General features: G+C 38.7%; 1 protein-coding gene across 1 annotated transcript in view; it reads left to right on the top strand.

Annotated features, from left to right (window-relative positions):
* slc2a15a (solute carrier family 2 member 15a) overlaps positions 1–9,785 on the top strand; it is a 14,750-nt gene extending 4,965 nt beyond the window's left edge. The window contains exons 4-12 of the mRNA XM_053621378.1: positions 22–146; positions 233–378; positions 545–677; positions 929–1,116; positions 3,082–3,192; positions 4,227–4,328; positions 4,493–4,568; positions 7,422–7,549; positions 8,575–9,785. Of these exons, the coding sequence (XP_053477353.1) occupies positions 22–146; positions 233–378; positions 545–677; positions 929–1,116; positions 3,082–3,192; positions 4,227–4,328; positions 4,493–4,568; positions 7,422–7,549; positions 8,575–8,829 (1,264 nt within the window). The 3' untranslated portion in view covers positions 8,830–9,785. The remainder of the gene's footprint in view (positions 1–21; positions 147–232; positions 379–544; positions 678–928; positions 1,117–3,081; positions 3,193–4,226; positions 4,329–4,492; positions 4,569–7,421; positions 7,550–8,574) is intronic.
* Positions 9,786–16,105: the final 6,320 nt, after the last annotated feature.

Raw genomic sequence — 16,105 nt, 5'->3', positions numbered from 1 at the left:
CATGTCTGTCTGTCCTTGCAGGAAAGGGACTGTGGTCAACTCTACTATGCTGGTCTTCATAGCAGGCTCCTTAATGGGCTTCAGCAGAATCTGTCACTCACCTGAAATGATTATTGTGGGTCGCCTCATCACAGGAATACATTCAGGTAACATTCTGTCAGAAGCAACACAATTAAGCTGGTTAATGGAATTTAACTAATCATGGGGTGTCTTTTTCTGTGTCATGTCTCAGGGATCTCTCTGAGTGTGGTGCCCATGTATCTGGGGGAAATTGCTCCTAAAAACCTGAGAGGCTTTCTAGGCCTCATGCCCAGCATATTTATCTGCATTGGGGTCTTCTCTGCTCAGCTTCTGGGCCTGCATGAACTGCTTGGAAAAGTAGGTATATGTCAGAATGGCACTAGTATAACCTTACAGACCAGTATCTTCTTACTTGTCTCCTAAAAATGGACACATGTAAACAAAGCTCTATATTATTGTATTACTTTGTGTCCGGGCTGAGGATTATAAATGATTGCTTCTCGGCCATTGCTTTGATTGACAGGAGGAACACTGGCCCCTATTTCTCTCCCTGGTGGTTATCCCAACATTTGTCCAGCTGATGCTGTTGCCATGGTTTCCAGAAAGTCCTCGTTATTTGTTGATTGAAAAGCACAATGTCCATGCCACCATCAGAGGTGAGAGAACTGGGCTGAGTTCTAGTAGTAGTAGTAGTGCCTGGTGTTTAGAGCGTATACTTGTTATACCTAATACATGTTTTTAAATTTCATATATAATTTGGTAATATCTCTCCTTTACGATTTCTTCGTATTGTGTTGATCTGTCATATGCTGTTTTTTAAAAAAAAACAATACATGTGCTAATCTGATTTGAATAGTACTACAGACTATTACTGACAAGCTTTTTCATCGCCTACCGTGTTCTGTAGCTCTGAAGTGGTACAGGGCCAAATGTAATATTCAGGCTGAAATTGAGGAAATGCAGGAGGAGCAGCGCTCCCTGTTCACTGCCGAGACCGTGTCTGTCTGGCAGCTGCTGCTGGACCCTACAGTCCGCTGGCAGGTCCTCTCTGTGGTCGTCATTAACATCGGGATGCAGCTGTCTGGTATAGATGCAGTAAGTCTGTGTTTACTTTTACATATCACTGCATGAAGCTTTATTATAGTAAGCTACACCAGTTAAACCAACACTGTTTAGGAAATTGAGACAAAATATTCAAGGTTAGTGACATGACATACATGTGAATAAAGCTGGCACCATGAGCCTTTCAAGAGTTTGTTGTTGAGACCTGGCCTTTTCTAGGCTTGCAAAAGCATACAAAAATAAATTCAGGAGCATTACCTTTGTGAATTATTTCGTTTAGCTGCAAATTAATTATTCAGATGATTAAGTGGACAGCGTTGGCAGAAAGCTCATACTTTACCCAACAGAGCTGAACAAATTAGAATCCTTATTTCAAGAGTCTGTTTATAGCATCTCATTTGTTCTGCCCTGCCAAAGCAATAAACATAGGCTATTATTAAAGCAAATTACATAGAACAAAATCTGAATCTGAGGCGTAGTTTAGTTAAAGATAAAGTGGGTGTGATTTTGAAATCATAATACATACACTACACTACAGTGATGAACTGAAAGAAGTCCATGGTAAGTGAATACTGAATGATGTCCACAGTAAACATCAGTGTTATCCAGAAAGAGCACATGTGTCCAAATTAGGCATCAATGAACTGTAGCACCTTATTATATTGGGAGGATTGGAGCAATACACCAAAGTAAGATTTCCTATTTTGCAGCATAATCATACATATTGCATCTTTAATACAATGACATAAAAGTGTTAGAAGTTAGGAAAAGAACAAGCTTTTTTTTTTTTGAAAACAGAATAAGATTTAAACTATTGTCAGCTAAAAGACAATGCTGACATTTGCGTGAATAATTTTGCAGGCCAGGCAGTAAATGTGTGTTAATAATTTAGCTGGAAATTTGGGACAGATTCGCCATATTACATTCATCTCCCTTGCCATTTATAACAGCTGCCATGGAAACCAAGTATATTGGCTTCCTGAAAGTAAGAAAATAAATGCTGCTTATAAAATGTGTTGAGCTTGTAACCCAGCGCAGAAGTATTTATACTTGTTAACAATCTAATGCATTGTTACATACTGTATAAGGCTTCAAACCACTTTTCTCCTCAATCTGTTTTGTTCTTCTACACTTAAAATAGAGGTTTGATAGCACCAGTGATTCCAACCATAATCCTCCTTAACCACTAGACGCAAAAATGCAAAACTGATCTCCAAGATCAAGTTCTAGAAAGTTTCAGCTGTGTAACCTGACCATAGAAACACTGGCATTTATAGACTCTTATGGTGAGAATGTGAACATGTTTATATTGCTGATTCATGTGAGCTTTTTTGCGCTTGCTTTCAAATGGACAGATGTGGTTTTGCCTTTTTCAGAGTCGCCCTTTAAAGCAGATGTGAAAAAGACAATAGAAAGAAAGATTTGAGGTGGTGGGGATTATGAATCACAGTGAATTACAGTATCCCAGCCAGTGTGTGTGTGTGTGTGTGTGTGTGTCCACAAGTATAGGAACACCTAACAGTTTTGAGTTGTGGGAACATTTGGCAGATCCCTATGGGGAAAACTGCTTTTATTAGATGGAAAAAAACTAAAAGAGCCAAAATGTTTCCTTTTGGTTTACATTAATAAATATGTCAGTGGAAGGTTCTCACTAGGATAGTAAGACAAATGTTTGTGTGTGTGTGTGTGTGTGTGTGTGTGTGTGTGCAGGGTAAATGGGGTTGACAGGTGGTGTGTCTTGGCTGAGTTGAGCCAGAGCAGCAGGAGAGTGGCTGACCGTGTGTGTCCTCTGCACTCCCAGTAGCTCTAAAACCGTCTGTGTTTCCTCTGATTACCCCCCTGTCTAAAGTCGCATACACCCCTCCAGTGCCAAAATTGAATCTGAAGTGTTGTACACCATAACTGTGCAGCTATGATACACCACCTGTTCAAACCAAAATCAGCATCTCCCTCGTTCTTGACCTCTCTCACTATGTTTTACCCGCCGCTCTTGATTAGATCTGGTTCTACACCAATGACATTTTTGAGAATGCTGGGATACCACCCCCTGAGATCCCATACACCACTGTAGGAACAGGAGCCATAGAGATCATTGCAGGTCTCCTAGGGGTGAGTATTTTTATTTGAATATAGTAATATTACTAGTAAAGATTGAAATGAACTGACTGAAGTGAGTGTTAAGGTTATGTATGAGCAAACCTTAGTCTATCTACTCACAAAACCGTCTTTTCAGTAAAGGGTGGAAATTGGAGGGAATAAAAGTAAATATTTATGTGATTTTTTTTTTTTTTTTAATAAAAGAACCTTAAAGCAACAACAGGTAATCCTGGCATCGACAACTTGATTGCATCTCTGATAAATAAATATGTTCAAGTTTCCAGATAAAATCATCAATCGGCTCAAACTTATGCAGTAGTGCTGTGCTCAAGCTGTAAAGAAATCAGGCCTGTATGTGTGAGCTCTCTCTCCGGAGCATCTCTGCCTCTCTGTCATTTCCTTCTGCTTCACTTTGATTTTCTGTCCATCTTCTGCCGCTCACTTTTCCTCGTTTTTTTTCTTCTGCTTTTGCACTCACAGAAAACACTGTATGAGATGAAAGGAAAACATTAGAGAGATGGATGACTCTTGTTCCCACTGGCTCCTTCTCTGGGTCACATCTCAGAGCTGTAATGGAGGCTAGACTCAGTCTCTGTCTCCCAGGCGTATCGCTTAGCCAGGATTTAGTGATGCACCATCAGCGACTGGAGGAGACGAGGCGCACTGTTAGTCAGGAGAACTCATTGCTGTCAGTGTCAATTGGCCCTCACTTGGGAGGCCAATGGCACACAGGAGGAAGGCCAGAGATTGGTTATAAAATTACAACTATTCATTCTGCTGTCAGTTGCTCTCCGCACCCTCCTTTAAGTCAGCGCACTGCTTTGGCTCTCATCTTTTCCTTATTGTCTTGCAGTCTCAGTCTTTCCGAATTAAAGTCTTAAAGCACTGATCAGAAATTTCCAAATGGCGCCTCAGCTTTGAGTTTACTAACACAAAGGACAGTGACAATATGTTAAATGGGGGCAGTTTAATAAAACTGTTTGTATTCCAAATGCAAAATTAATGAAATATTAACGGAGTATTGATTAATTCCTATGTTTCCTTAGTGCTTCACAATTGAGCGGCTCGGAAGAAGGCCACTGATAATTGGAGGATTTGGGGTCATGGGCCTCTGTTGTGCTGGGATAACATTTTCTCTTGTACTACAGGTGAGCATTATTAGGATTTAAGCTACAATTAAAACTACATTGCTCTGTGCATATTGGATTTATTAGGTTATAAAATGAAATGTAGTTTATTTGATGTATGCATCAGAGTATTCAAAACGCATTAGTGTTATTTACTCTGTGTCATTCCTGTCCTCCTCTCTTAGACACATGTGCGTTTCATGAAGTATGTGAGTGTGGGCTGTGTGGTTGGCATCATTGCTGGGTTCTGTATAGGACCAGGTGGGATATATTACTTTACATACATATATTTTCAACATGTTGTAAATAGCCAACCATAAAAGCCATACTTTTATCATGTGAAATGGTGCTGCTTCACTACATTTGAAGAGATATGGTCTCTAGAGTGTGGTTCACACTGAATCAACAGATGGTCGTTCTTTGACCCCTGGTTCCTCTGACATCTGGAAATAGGGAAATAGCGACACCTGGAGGCAGAATAGCTAAAGTAACAGCGAAACAAAATCTTCCTATGATCTTCCTTGATTTATTTATGGCAAGGCAATGTAAATAACATGTAGAAAAATAGAAATGTACATATTTAATTGTTTGTGTGTATTTTTTTTAAATATATATTTTCCATAATCATAAGTAATAACACAATATCATATACAGTGCCCTCCTCTAATATTGGCACCCTTGGTAAATATGAGCAAAGAAGGCTGTGAAAAATTGTTTTTATTGTTTAACTTTTTGACCTTTTGTTAAAAAAAATCTCAAAAATACTCTGCTCTCATGGATATCAAACAATTGCAAACACAACACAAGTTTATCCAAAAAAAATCTGTTAAATATAGGTGTGCAACAATTGTTGGCACCCCTATGACTTCATATATTTTAAGTATATTTCCATTGATATTTTAATTTTTTTTAGTACACCTGGGTGAAACCATGTTCAACCATGACTTCCTTGAATTGTTCAACCAGGTATATAGCTGTTATGTGCGGAAAAAGGTTGTTGAGTTTCACAAAATGGGAAGTGGCTATAAGAAACTAGCACAAGCATTGAAAATGCCCATTTCCACCATCAGGACAATAATTAAGAAGTTCCAGTCAACCGGAAATGTTATGAATCAACCTGGAATTGGACATGTGTCTATATTGTCTCAATGCACTGTGAAAGGATGGTACGAGTGGCCAAAAAATCTCCAAGGATCACAGCTGGAGAATTGCAGAAGTTAGTTGAGTCTTGGGGTCAGAAAGTCTCCAGAACTACAATCCGAAGTAAACTACATCACCACAAGTTGTTTGGAAAGGTTTCAAGAAAAAAGCCTCTACTCTCATCCAAAAACAAACTCAAGCATCTTCAGTTTGCCAGACACTACTGGAACTTCAAATGAGATCGGGTTCTATGGTCAGATGAAACCAAAATAGAGCTTTGTACCAATAAAGACCAGCGGTGGTTTTGGTGCACACATAGAGGTAGCCATATGGAAAAGTACCTCATGCCCACGGTTAAATATGATGGTGGCTCTTTAATGTTTTAGGGCTGTTTTTCTGCCAGAGGACCTGGACATTTTGTTAGGATACATGGCATCATGGACTCTATCAAATATCAACAGATATTAAATGAAAACCTGACTGCCTCTGTCAGAAAGCTTAAAATGCACCATGGCTGGATATTCCAGCAGGACAGTGATCCAAAACATGCATCAAAATCAACACAAAAATGGTTTACTGACCACAAAATCAAGGTCCTGCCATGGCCATCCCAGTCCCCTGGCATGAAACCCATAGAAAACCTGTGGGGTGAACTGAAGAGGAGAGTCCACCAGCATGGACCTCGAAATTTTAAGGATCTGGCAAGCTTCTGTCTAGAGGAATGGTCTCAGATCCCTTGCCATGTATGCTCCAATTATTCTAATCTCATCCATGTATTCTCATCAGGCATTATAGGAGAAGACTCAGAGCTGTTATCTTGGCAAAGTGAGGTAGCACAAAGTATTGACTAAAAGGGTGCTGATAATTGTTGCACACCTATATTTAACAAGTGTTTTGTTTGCAGTTGTTTGATATCCATGAGAGCAGAGTATTTTTGTGAACAAAAGATCAAAATAAAATACTGTAACAATAAATACAATTTTTCACAGCCTTCTTTGCTCATATTTACCAAAGGTGCCAATATTAGTGGCGGGCACTGTAGACTGTGCACACACATATATACAATGCATTTCATATTATTACTATGTATTATTTTACTGAAACGTATCACTAAGTATCTCATAACTGAGCTGCATGGCATTAGCAAATCATCTGAACTTAAAAGAGAGAGATGTGCATTTTGTTATTAAGTGCATGCATTGCTTATTCAGTGATGCATCAGTATTATGTGTGGAGTTTATGCATGCCATAAGAGTAGAGTAGAACACAGGAGCACAGCTAAAATGATGAATGAGACTACAAGTGCTTTACTCCGTTGATGTATGATTCAACCACATTCCAAAATCTATAATTCATTCTCAGGCCATAGCCTCAATCGCTGTAATTACGTCTTTAATTAGGATTTTTTATGGCTCATTGTTCATAAACAATGACGAATATGGCTTTTTAAGCCAAAATCCTGCATGAACAATGAATTACAAGCAGAGTTCCATATCAATTTAACTGCAGCACGCTTTCTACTGCAATTATCATGCACAAATAATGAAGTCGCAGCTTGGCTTGTTCCTGAATTCATTAGACTTGAAATAACACCTTGCGCCTGTTTATTTTTCACTGGTAACCAAAAGGGATTAGAAGTTAAGCACTGGAACAATAATGAGCACCTCGTAAAGCTACTTTATTGTCTTCTTCTCTTCATGAACTGTTGCATTATGGAAAAGCACTGGACTTGTGCATTAATGGATGTAATATACATGCATATATCTGCATATATACCTAAATCTATATGTCCTTCTCAAAAGAATCTGCAGTGTATAAGTCACTTCACCCTTCAGTAAAAACAACAACAACAACAACAACAACAAACAAATAACAGCAACAATAAACACTCCACACACTTGAATTACAACAATAGTAGCATAAATGGTGAAAGAAACAGTGTTTTGCATTTGATTTGTTTTGGATGTTTTTAAGCTGGTGTCCCGTTCCTGATCACGGCAGAACTGTTTAAACAGTCGCACCGTCCTGCTGCTTATACTGTGGGAGGCTCTCTAAACTGGATGTCCAATTTCACTATTGGTTTCATCTTCCCTTTCCTACAGGTGCTGTTACTACTTTCAAAAGAGCATTCCACTGCAATACTGTCACATAAAATCCGCTTATTTGTACTGAAAATAGTTTGGGGGTTATGTTACCAGTATTCATTTTGACCAGTAACACAATACAATATGGATCCTTAATAATGTTTAAGTACTTACTAACTTAGCAGTAAGCAATTAAGTATTACCATAGTAGATCAGTAATTCAATAATTACTAATTGCTATTATAAACGTCTATGTTGACAAAAGTGTAATGATTTAGTAACTGATATTAGCTTACTATACTGACAAAACTGTAATGACATGCTATCCAATTTTGAACCGCTGTGTTATTTGCATGTTTCATAGTTGTACACAGTCCTTACTTTGTCATAACAGAGGCATTAATTCCTTATACATTAGATAATGTATTGTTTCATGGTTCCTTAATTAATGATTAAGTGTTATTCCACTAACAAGTCAGGTATTTCCATATCACTTTTCCATGCATTACCTCTGAATGTAATAAATAGCTGTGAATAGCTAATGAAAGTATAATCAATTCATTAACTAATCATATTAACATTTGAGGTATTTGGGCTACTAGGCTACTATACTGACAAAAAATGCAATGACTTGTACAGTTTTGGATATTAATTACTAGTGATGTAATAGTAAGAGTAAGGGCATTGATTTATTGCTTTACTTATGGGGGTACAAATAATAATAGGTGTCATTAATGTGTCAGTAAATAATTATAGTGACATTTTAGTGTCAACATAGTAGTTTATTGTAGTGATAAGTAATTATTGAAAAACTACTATGGTATCAGTTTTTTACGTTATGATAAGTTACTAAATACTTAAGCAATAATTAAGGAACCCCATAGTAAATTGTTGCCATTAGAACCTATGTAGCAGGAACATGATGAATGAGCAGATTTATGACTTTATGATTTAGGATAGAGTAGTGAATATTGCCAGAACTAACATCAGGTTATTATTGTGAGCTGAAATAACTTTTTAATCCTTTTTTCCCTGTGTCACAGATGTTGGCAGGGTCCTACTGCTACCTGGTGTTCAGCAGTGTGTGCTTGGTAGTAGCTGTCTATGTGTTCTTTGTCATTCCTGAGACGAAGAATAAGACGTTTATGGAGATCAGTCAGATGTTTGCCACTAAAGAGGGGGTTGTAGAGAGCCAGGCCCTCAGTCAGCCTGATCAACTTAAACTGAAGAAGATGAATGGTTATGGAACGCTAGAAAATGGCTCACTTGAATTCGACAGCTCCTCCTCTGGTCCCTGAGAGCAGAGAGCAGAGTACACTTAATCAACCGGTATTCCAACACTGTTTCACGCTTATAAATTTGTAATTATTCATAAAAATTTGACATGATATGAAGTTTAATATTAGGGTTAGGGCCATGGTAAAAATATAGTGTACATTATAGCTGTATAAGCAACACGATCTACATGCATATCTCATCTAGCCATTGTCACATTATTTGATGTTGATGTAAATTCAAATTCAGAATTCAAATTCAAAATCTGCCAAACATCTTAAAAAACACTGTGCTATTATATATATATATATATATATATAATACCAACCAAATGTGTATTGGCATATTTTATAACTTTTATATAGTGTTTTTTTTTTTTTTTTTTTTTACTTCTTTTGCACAAAACAGTCATATAAAGTTGACGTATATTATATGCATATATTATATATGCTAAGGTTCAGGTTTAATCAGAAAGAAAATATTATATATAATAAAATATTTCAAGGCACTGTACTGTATGAAATACAGTATGTACATATGTAGTACATACTACATGCTATAATATTGGCCTTTTCTTTGGCTGATTTGTTTTTCGTTTCCAGTTGCAAGGCTTGAAATGTCTGTTTGATGAATATCAGTATATTAATATATCTAAGTGGCAAATGTTTTGGTAATAATAAAAATAAAACCAAATATTCAATGTTTTGTAATTTTTTTATGTAAATGTATTTGACCTGGTGTTTAATGCGTGCTTTTAAGAATATTCTATTTTTAAAACCTCACAAATAAAAGTGTTTTTAGAGGATCCGTAGTAGTGTGTTTATTGGAAACATCAGGGGGCAGGCCAATAAACGCTTCCTAAGCAGGATCTGAGCAGAGATTTGGTGGTTTTCGCCAAGCAGCTCGAGTGCCAAACCTAGAGCAGCTTCATTAACTCGCCGAAGAGGCGGATTTAATGCTTAATTAAAGAAAAAGGGCTATCTTTCTCACCTTCATCTGTGGGTACTGTGCTCCTCTTTGACTAAGCTGTTACATGATTTTTCTACATGGGCTAATTGAAAGAAAGAAAAAATCATGCATAATGATCATGTATAATGATTATATTTGGTCAGAAATTCCATTAGAAATCATGTTTTACTTTACTTTTGCTGCCTCTGATTGGTTGCATCAGCTGGAAGTCTATCTGATTTTATACAGAAAATTGTAATAGTCCAAATGAATCATATATCCTTATAGATTCAGGTCCTTTTACTCTGTTAGAAGCAATTAAACTTCCCTTTAAAGTATCCTCTGTGGTTCAGAAAGTGATACTATTGAAACACAATATTTTAAACCTATCATAAATAAAAACAGTGGCAGCTCAGAATTAAATCACTGTGTGGGTGTGTGTGACGTCTTAGGTCTATCAGGTGCAGAGAGCTACGCGTATAGTGAGGTAAGGTGCTAACTCTGCTACCCCCTAGGCAATGTGCTCCATCTGTGTGGGCCTCTGCGACTCCCTCAGAAGATGCCTGCATAGACAAATGAAATGAAACGCCTGCATCTCCCTGTGCAAGAAGAGAAATGGTGAGCTAAATCTTGTCTGGCTTTCAGTCTCCCAACTGTTGTTCCCTGGGCTCAAGGTCACTAGTTAAAATGTGATCCCACTTGCCTCCATACACACAGCTGCACTCTTAGAGTTCATTTTCTGAGGATGAAACTATTGTAAACCACACCGACTTTACCAGTTGGTGTTACAAAAGGATAAAGAAAATACAAGGAGCTAGAAATTAGTAGTTTATTGTTTTCCTGCTTTGCGTGTGCCAAGTTGTCCCACTACCTCATTTATAGAAACATCTCTGGCAGAGAGTGGGGCATAAAATAAGTTGTCCCACTGCTGGTTGATCATTTAGAATTCAGTAGTCCTTAAATTTACTTCATCCTGGGTGCCCTGTGCAGCACTAAATATTGAGGCTAATATTTCACTCTGAATTGCCTCCCCTGATGGAAGGACTGTCGTCCTGTAGGTCAGCAAGAGGAAAGGATGTTGGTCTAATTAGCAGCAGAGGAATCTACCGTCTCCTTACCACCTGTCACTGTGGTCTCGGGTCTGCCCCCTTGTGGCTAGAGAAGGAAATTAACATAAGGTAATAGAGCTGTACAATGCATTGCTTGAGTGTATAGGAATTTCAGCACTTTCTTAGTATTTTCTGAAACATGTCCACCTTCAAAATGTGTGTGTGTGTGTGTGTGTGTGTGTGTGTGTGTGTGTATATATATATATATATATATATATATATATATATATATATATATATATATATATATATATGTGTGTGTGTGTGTGTGTGTGTGTGTGTGTGTGTGTGTGTGTATGTATGTATGTATTGTGTGTTTGTGTAATATAGTATATACAGTTGTATATTCAAAACTATATCCAAAAAGACACTTAGCAAACTGACAGCAGGATTAAAATAAGTACAAGAAAGTTGCCACCCTCCCTCCGACCTCCTAAAGAACACAAACAGACGCAGTACCCTCACAAAGAAAACCCGCTGCTCCCTCTAACATTTTAATTAATGACAACAGATTTTCTTCTCATAAGTGCTTTAATGTGGCTTATTGCTGTAGCAGTCCCCTTGGCCGTGGAAATATTATGTTGACGGATGTGCTGTGTCGCTGGCACTCCCTGGATGGAGGCAGCTGTCAGGGCCGGGATGATAACATTAACGCAGGGGGAAAGTGATGACAAATGCCTGTTATCAGCGAACGAGGCCGGTGACAAATCGAATCGCGGCTCCCAAGAACCCCCATTACACCGTAATAAAAAAAGATTGATGGCCCTCTCTGTCAGGACCTCTGTTAATGCGATTTCGACTGGTCTCTTCGGCTTCCAATTAAGATGAGGAGGAAAGGGAGAGAGAGAGAGAGAGAGAGAGAAAGCTATACAAGACCCACTAATTGGATCAGTGGAGCCAAAGGCACTCTCTTTCTTTCTCTCCTTCATTCCTTTCATCCTCTCTCTCTCTCTCTCTCTCTCTCTCTTTTTCTCTCTCCCACCCCTCCCTGTCTCTTGTGGTGGCAGGGTGGAGCGTATCTCTGTACATTGCATTATTTCAGGATTTATGACCGGGTTGTGGGGATGCAGCCTGTGCCAGCAGTGATGAGAAGAGCTCTGTCTCTCTGCCAGCTCGCACATGCAGACGGGCACAGATGGGAGCGAAGATGCAAACCCAGCCAGTGATGAAACATCCTGACAAACAGTGGGACAGACAGAGAGACAAATAGCTCCATGTGACCCACTTGCCATGCAATTAAGTAAATAAGGATTGACTGTGTGTCAGCGGTGTGCTCTGAGTGTGCCATCCCTCACTGGTGTTGGTGTGTCACCTACTGATTTCATTATTAGTAAATGCTTGTTATGCTCCTAAAGGACTTTTTGAGGATTGAATGGCAAATGACTTGACAATGACAGACATAAAGATTTCTACCCATTTTGGATGGATAATGCCTGTTGGTATTAACTTGAGGGTATGCCATCACTAGACTTGACATCTAGGTAATAGAATCACCTGGATCTACTACATCAGAGTAGTAGCATCAACCCGGCCTTATGCGAGCAGGACAATTGCTCAAATACAAATTACTGGGTCCCCAACTGGAAAACGTAGAAGTGAGCCATTTTTGCTAAAAGCTCTGATTAGAATGCAATATGTGAGTGATAAAAGCGATTAAAAATTGTCTTAACAAAAGGAATAGTTTTGTGAAGTGGTGTCTGGTGAGTTAATTACATATTCTGGTTCAAGACTCCTGCACAAAACAAAACAAATCAGGGCTTGAGTAGATTACATTAAAAGTATCAATTTATTCATAAAAAAAATTATTGTTTTTAACTTATGAAATCATGATTCCACATTCTATGCAAAAAATATTGGTGCATTTTGCTAATAAAATAAAGATGCCTATTTTTCTTTTGGCAAATTTGTGCAATTTTTGTGTTTAAAATAGAAGCAGTGTGGAACCAACTCATTTTATTTGAGTGAATGACTTAAGTGTTCTGCTTTACAAATGTAGAGTACAAGTTTAATTTTAGTACAGTGTAAGTGCACTATTCTAATTGTGCAGTCATGGAGTGGTAGAAATACCTTATTTAGCAGTGTTGCAGGGGACTATGGACTCCAATTTCCTGCAGCCAATGCACCTTTGCATCATGGTCACATGACCACCTGCACCTGACTCTCACCTCGGTTAACGAGCACCTGTGTGTATTTAAGTCAAGGTTTGTACAGCACTGGCTTTGTTCATCTCATGTTGTCATGTTTTGTGCTCCTGCCTCTTTTAGCAAGTTATACCTGTCCAACAAAAGTTATAAAAAAAGTTAAATTAACATATAAAAAAAGATTTATTTCTCAAACAATTGTGGCAGTGGGGGCGTGGTTGAGCATCGTCTTAACAATTTTGGAAGAGGGGGTGTGGTTGAGCATGGCAGTGGGGGCATGGTTGAGCATCGTCTGAACAGTTGTGGCAGTGGGGGCGTGGTTGAGCATCGACTGTGGACAGAATGGAGGCAGGTCAAACCGGCAGGTGACACGTGATGACTCTCACCTGTGCCTTCAGAAGCCCCGTAACTGCAGTAATAAGACACAGGTAAGAATCATCATGCCAATTCGTCCCGCCTCCTCTACGACCACAGCTGATGCTCGACCATGCCCCCGCTGCCACACCAAGGTCTCTCTGTTTGTTTGGGGGTGTTTTTTGAAAATATAAGAAATGGGATAAATAAATCTTTCTGAGTAGTTGAAATTAATGTATTTGAGTAATTTGATTTAAAAAATCATAACAATAATAGCACTTTTGTTTTATGTAATATAAGTCATTTAAATTTGAGTATTTCTTAGATCATTTAATATATTTAGTAGAATGGGCCATTTTTAACTGATCCTTTTTCATGGGCTTGCATGGTTTAGTTCATTTTACACGATTTCCTTAAGTTAAAAAAAAAATCCTAAAATGTCTCTAAAATTATTTCAACATTTTGCATGTAATATCGGTGCCTCACTTTTGAAGGAGCTATCCCATATTCTTTTTTGCACTATGGGGAACTCATGGCAAATGAAATAGAATCTTTGCTACAGTTAACATCAACTCATGTACAACTCATGTTGATGGATCAGCTGCTAATATACATAAAGTGCCATACTATATGCCTGATATAACCAAAATCATTTCACTGGAGCATTTTGTTGTCAACTGTAAGGAAAAAGCTGGACATAGCCCTTGCACTAAAGCAGTATGAGCTCTGCAGCCTGACCTCTGAAGGAGACTCCATCCCCATCTCATCTTTCCGAAAGCCTCGAGGGGATCCACTGCATACAAAGGATCTGGAGGATGATATGAGTGTTTTCATTGTTTTCATTACACCAAGCTTGTAGTGTCTATCTGAGAATAATGGCCAGGGGGTAAGCTGTTTTGTTATTGTGACAGAGTCTTCACACATTATCCCATGAAAAGGCCACCAGACACCCTCTATTTTTCTTAAGCCTTTTTACAGCATCTGGAAAAGCTGGGGGAAATACAGACCTTTGGTTTATTTATGTTTAAAGTTGGCCTATGTGTTACCTCATATTTATACCCCTGTGAAACAGGACGTCATGGTTGAACAATTTCCTGTTCCTAGTCATCCAGGCGTCCAAAAAATGTAAAATATCAATGGAAATATACATGAAATATATTTTTAAAATATATTTATTTACCAAGGGTGCCAATATTAGTGGAGGGCACTGTAGGTAGCTAGATGTAGTTGTGCCTAATAAAATCACAACTGAGTGTATTGCTCATAATAATATACTGTATTTTGATAGATGTGTTGATCAATTTTGGCCTAAGGAATAACAATACCATTACAGAATATATGTAATTTAAAATTTAAACCTTTTAAAAAGGGAAATGAATCAAAATGTTCCTCACTATTACAGAAGACTATAATAAAACAAACCAACAGTTTTGCCCAGGACAATGTATTCTGTCTTTCTGAATGAGTGCCTTTGTGTTGTGTGTACGTGCATGCCTTTTGGCCTCAAACATCTATAAAGCATAGCATAGGCAATCACAGCCCACGCTAAGCAATAAGAATGAATTTTGCTTAGCACTGAGTGCTTGTTTGATGAATCTGGCCTGTTGAGTTTATGAAGATCAAATCAGCTCATTGTGTGACTGGGCTTACAGTAGAGTGGACCTGCTCAGTGCAGAGCCATGAATCCTGGTCTAGGGAGGTGGGTGATAGATGGCTGGAGGCTGGCCTCCATCACGCCCCATCCGGCGGGGGCTCCCCACAGCCAGGCTAGAGAGGTTAGAAAGACAGAGGAGGAAGATCAATTCTTTGAGCACAGGGAGAAATTAGGCATGAAATTAAAGCTAGCTATCGCTGACCGCTGCCTGATCCCCACTGCAGTTAAGCTTTTACTCTGACAGTTCTGTGCGATAGCTCAAAATGCCTGGCCACTCATGTCCATTTGGCACATCCAGGACTAGAGGAGAGAAAACGGAGACACAGACAAAGGCAACGCTATCGCTGCACTAAGATGGCTGCCAGTTTCAGTGCTGATGACCCACCATTACTTATACTGCTTGAGACCAAGTGCAAGGTCAGTTCAATCTGGCCTTGCCATAAATCAAAGCACTAGTGGAGAAGCCAAGGTTACAGGGCCTGACAGCCATCACTGAGGAGAGGGTATTTATAGATAAGAACTAGGGATGAGTGTGTGTGTGTGTGTGTGTGTGTGTGTGTGTGTGTGTGTGTGTGTGTGTGTGTGCGCGTGTGTGCGCGTGTGTGCACGCACATTTGCGTTCCTTCCATTGCATCACATGTGTGCAAGACTGAGAATGAGTCAATGATAATTCTCTATACTAAAATTAGTGTCACTGTATCTGGACAAAAACAAAACTACAGAATCTGTGAATATTCGATTTTGATGCGCTCATGTGTCTAAATATAGCCATGTAAGAACCATGGCACTAGAAATGACAGTATAAAGTCTGTGTGGTGTGCCACCTAGAGTCTGATTAAGGTGAATACACCAGCATACCGTTACTGTCCTGGCTGGGAGCTATGCATTTCCATTTACAGCATTTGTCAAACGCCTGTGTCCAGTCTCTTACAGAAGTGCTTTGTAATATTCGTCCAAAAATATATATAACCTCATGCTAGTACAAACAGGTCAGGCCCTAAAAATATTATTAATCTAATATATTAAGCTAAAACCCTTCTACAGAGGAGTTAGTACAGCAATAAAACATACAAGTCCTATAACTGTAGGTCTG

The sequence above is a fragment of the Ictalurus furcatus genome, chromosome 3 (genome assembly GCF_023375685.1).
Source record: "Ictalurus furcatus strain D&B chromosome 3, Billie_1.0, whole genome shotgun sequence".
Classification (NCBI taxonomy): Eukaryota; Metazoa; Chordata; class Actinopteri; order Siluriformes; family Ictaluridae; genus Ictalurus; species Ictalurus furcatus.
This window is presented reverse-complemented; position numbering and strand designations above follow the sequence as displayed.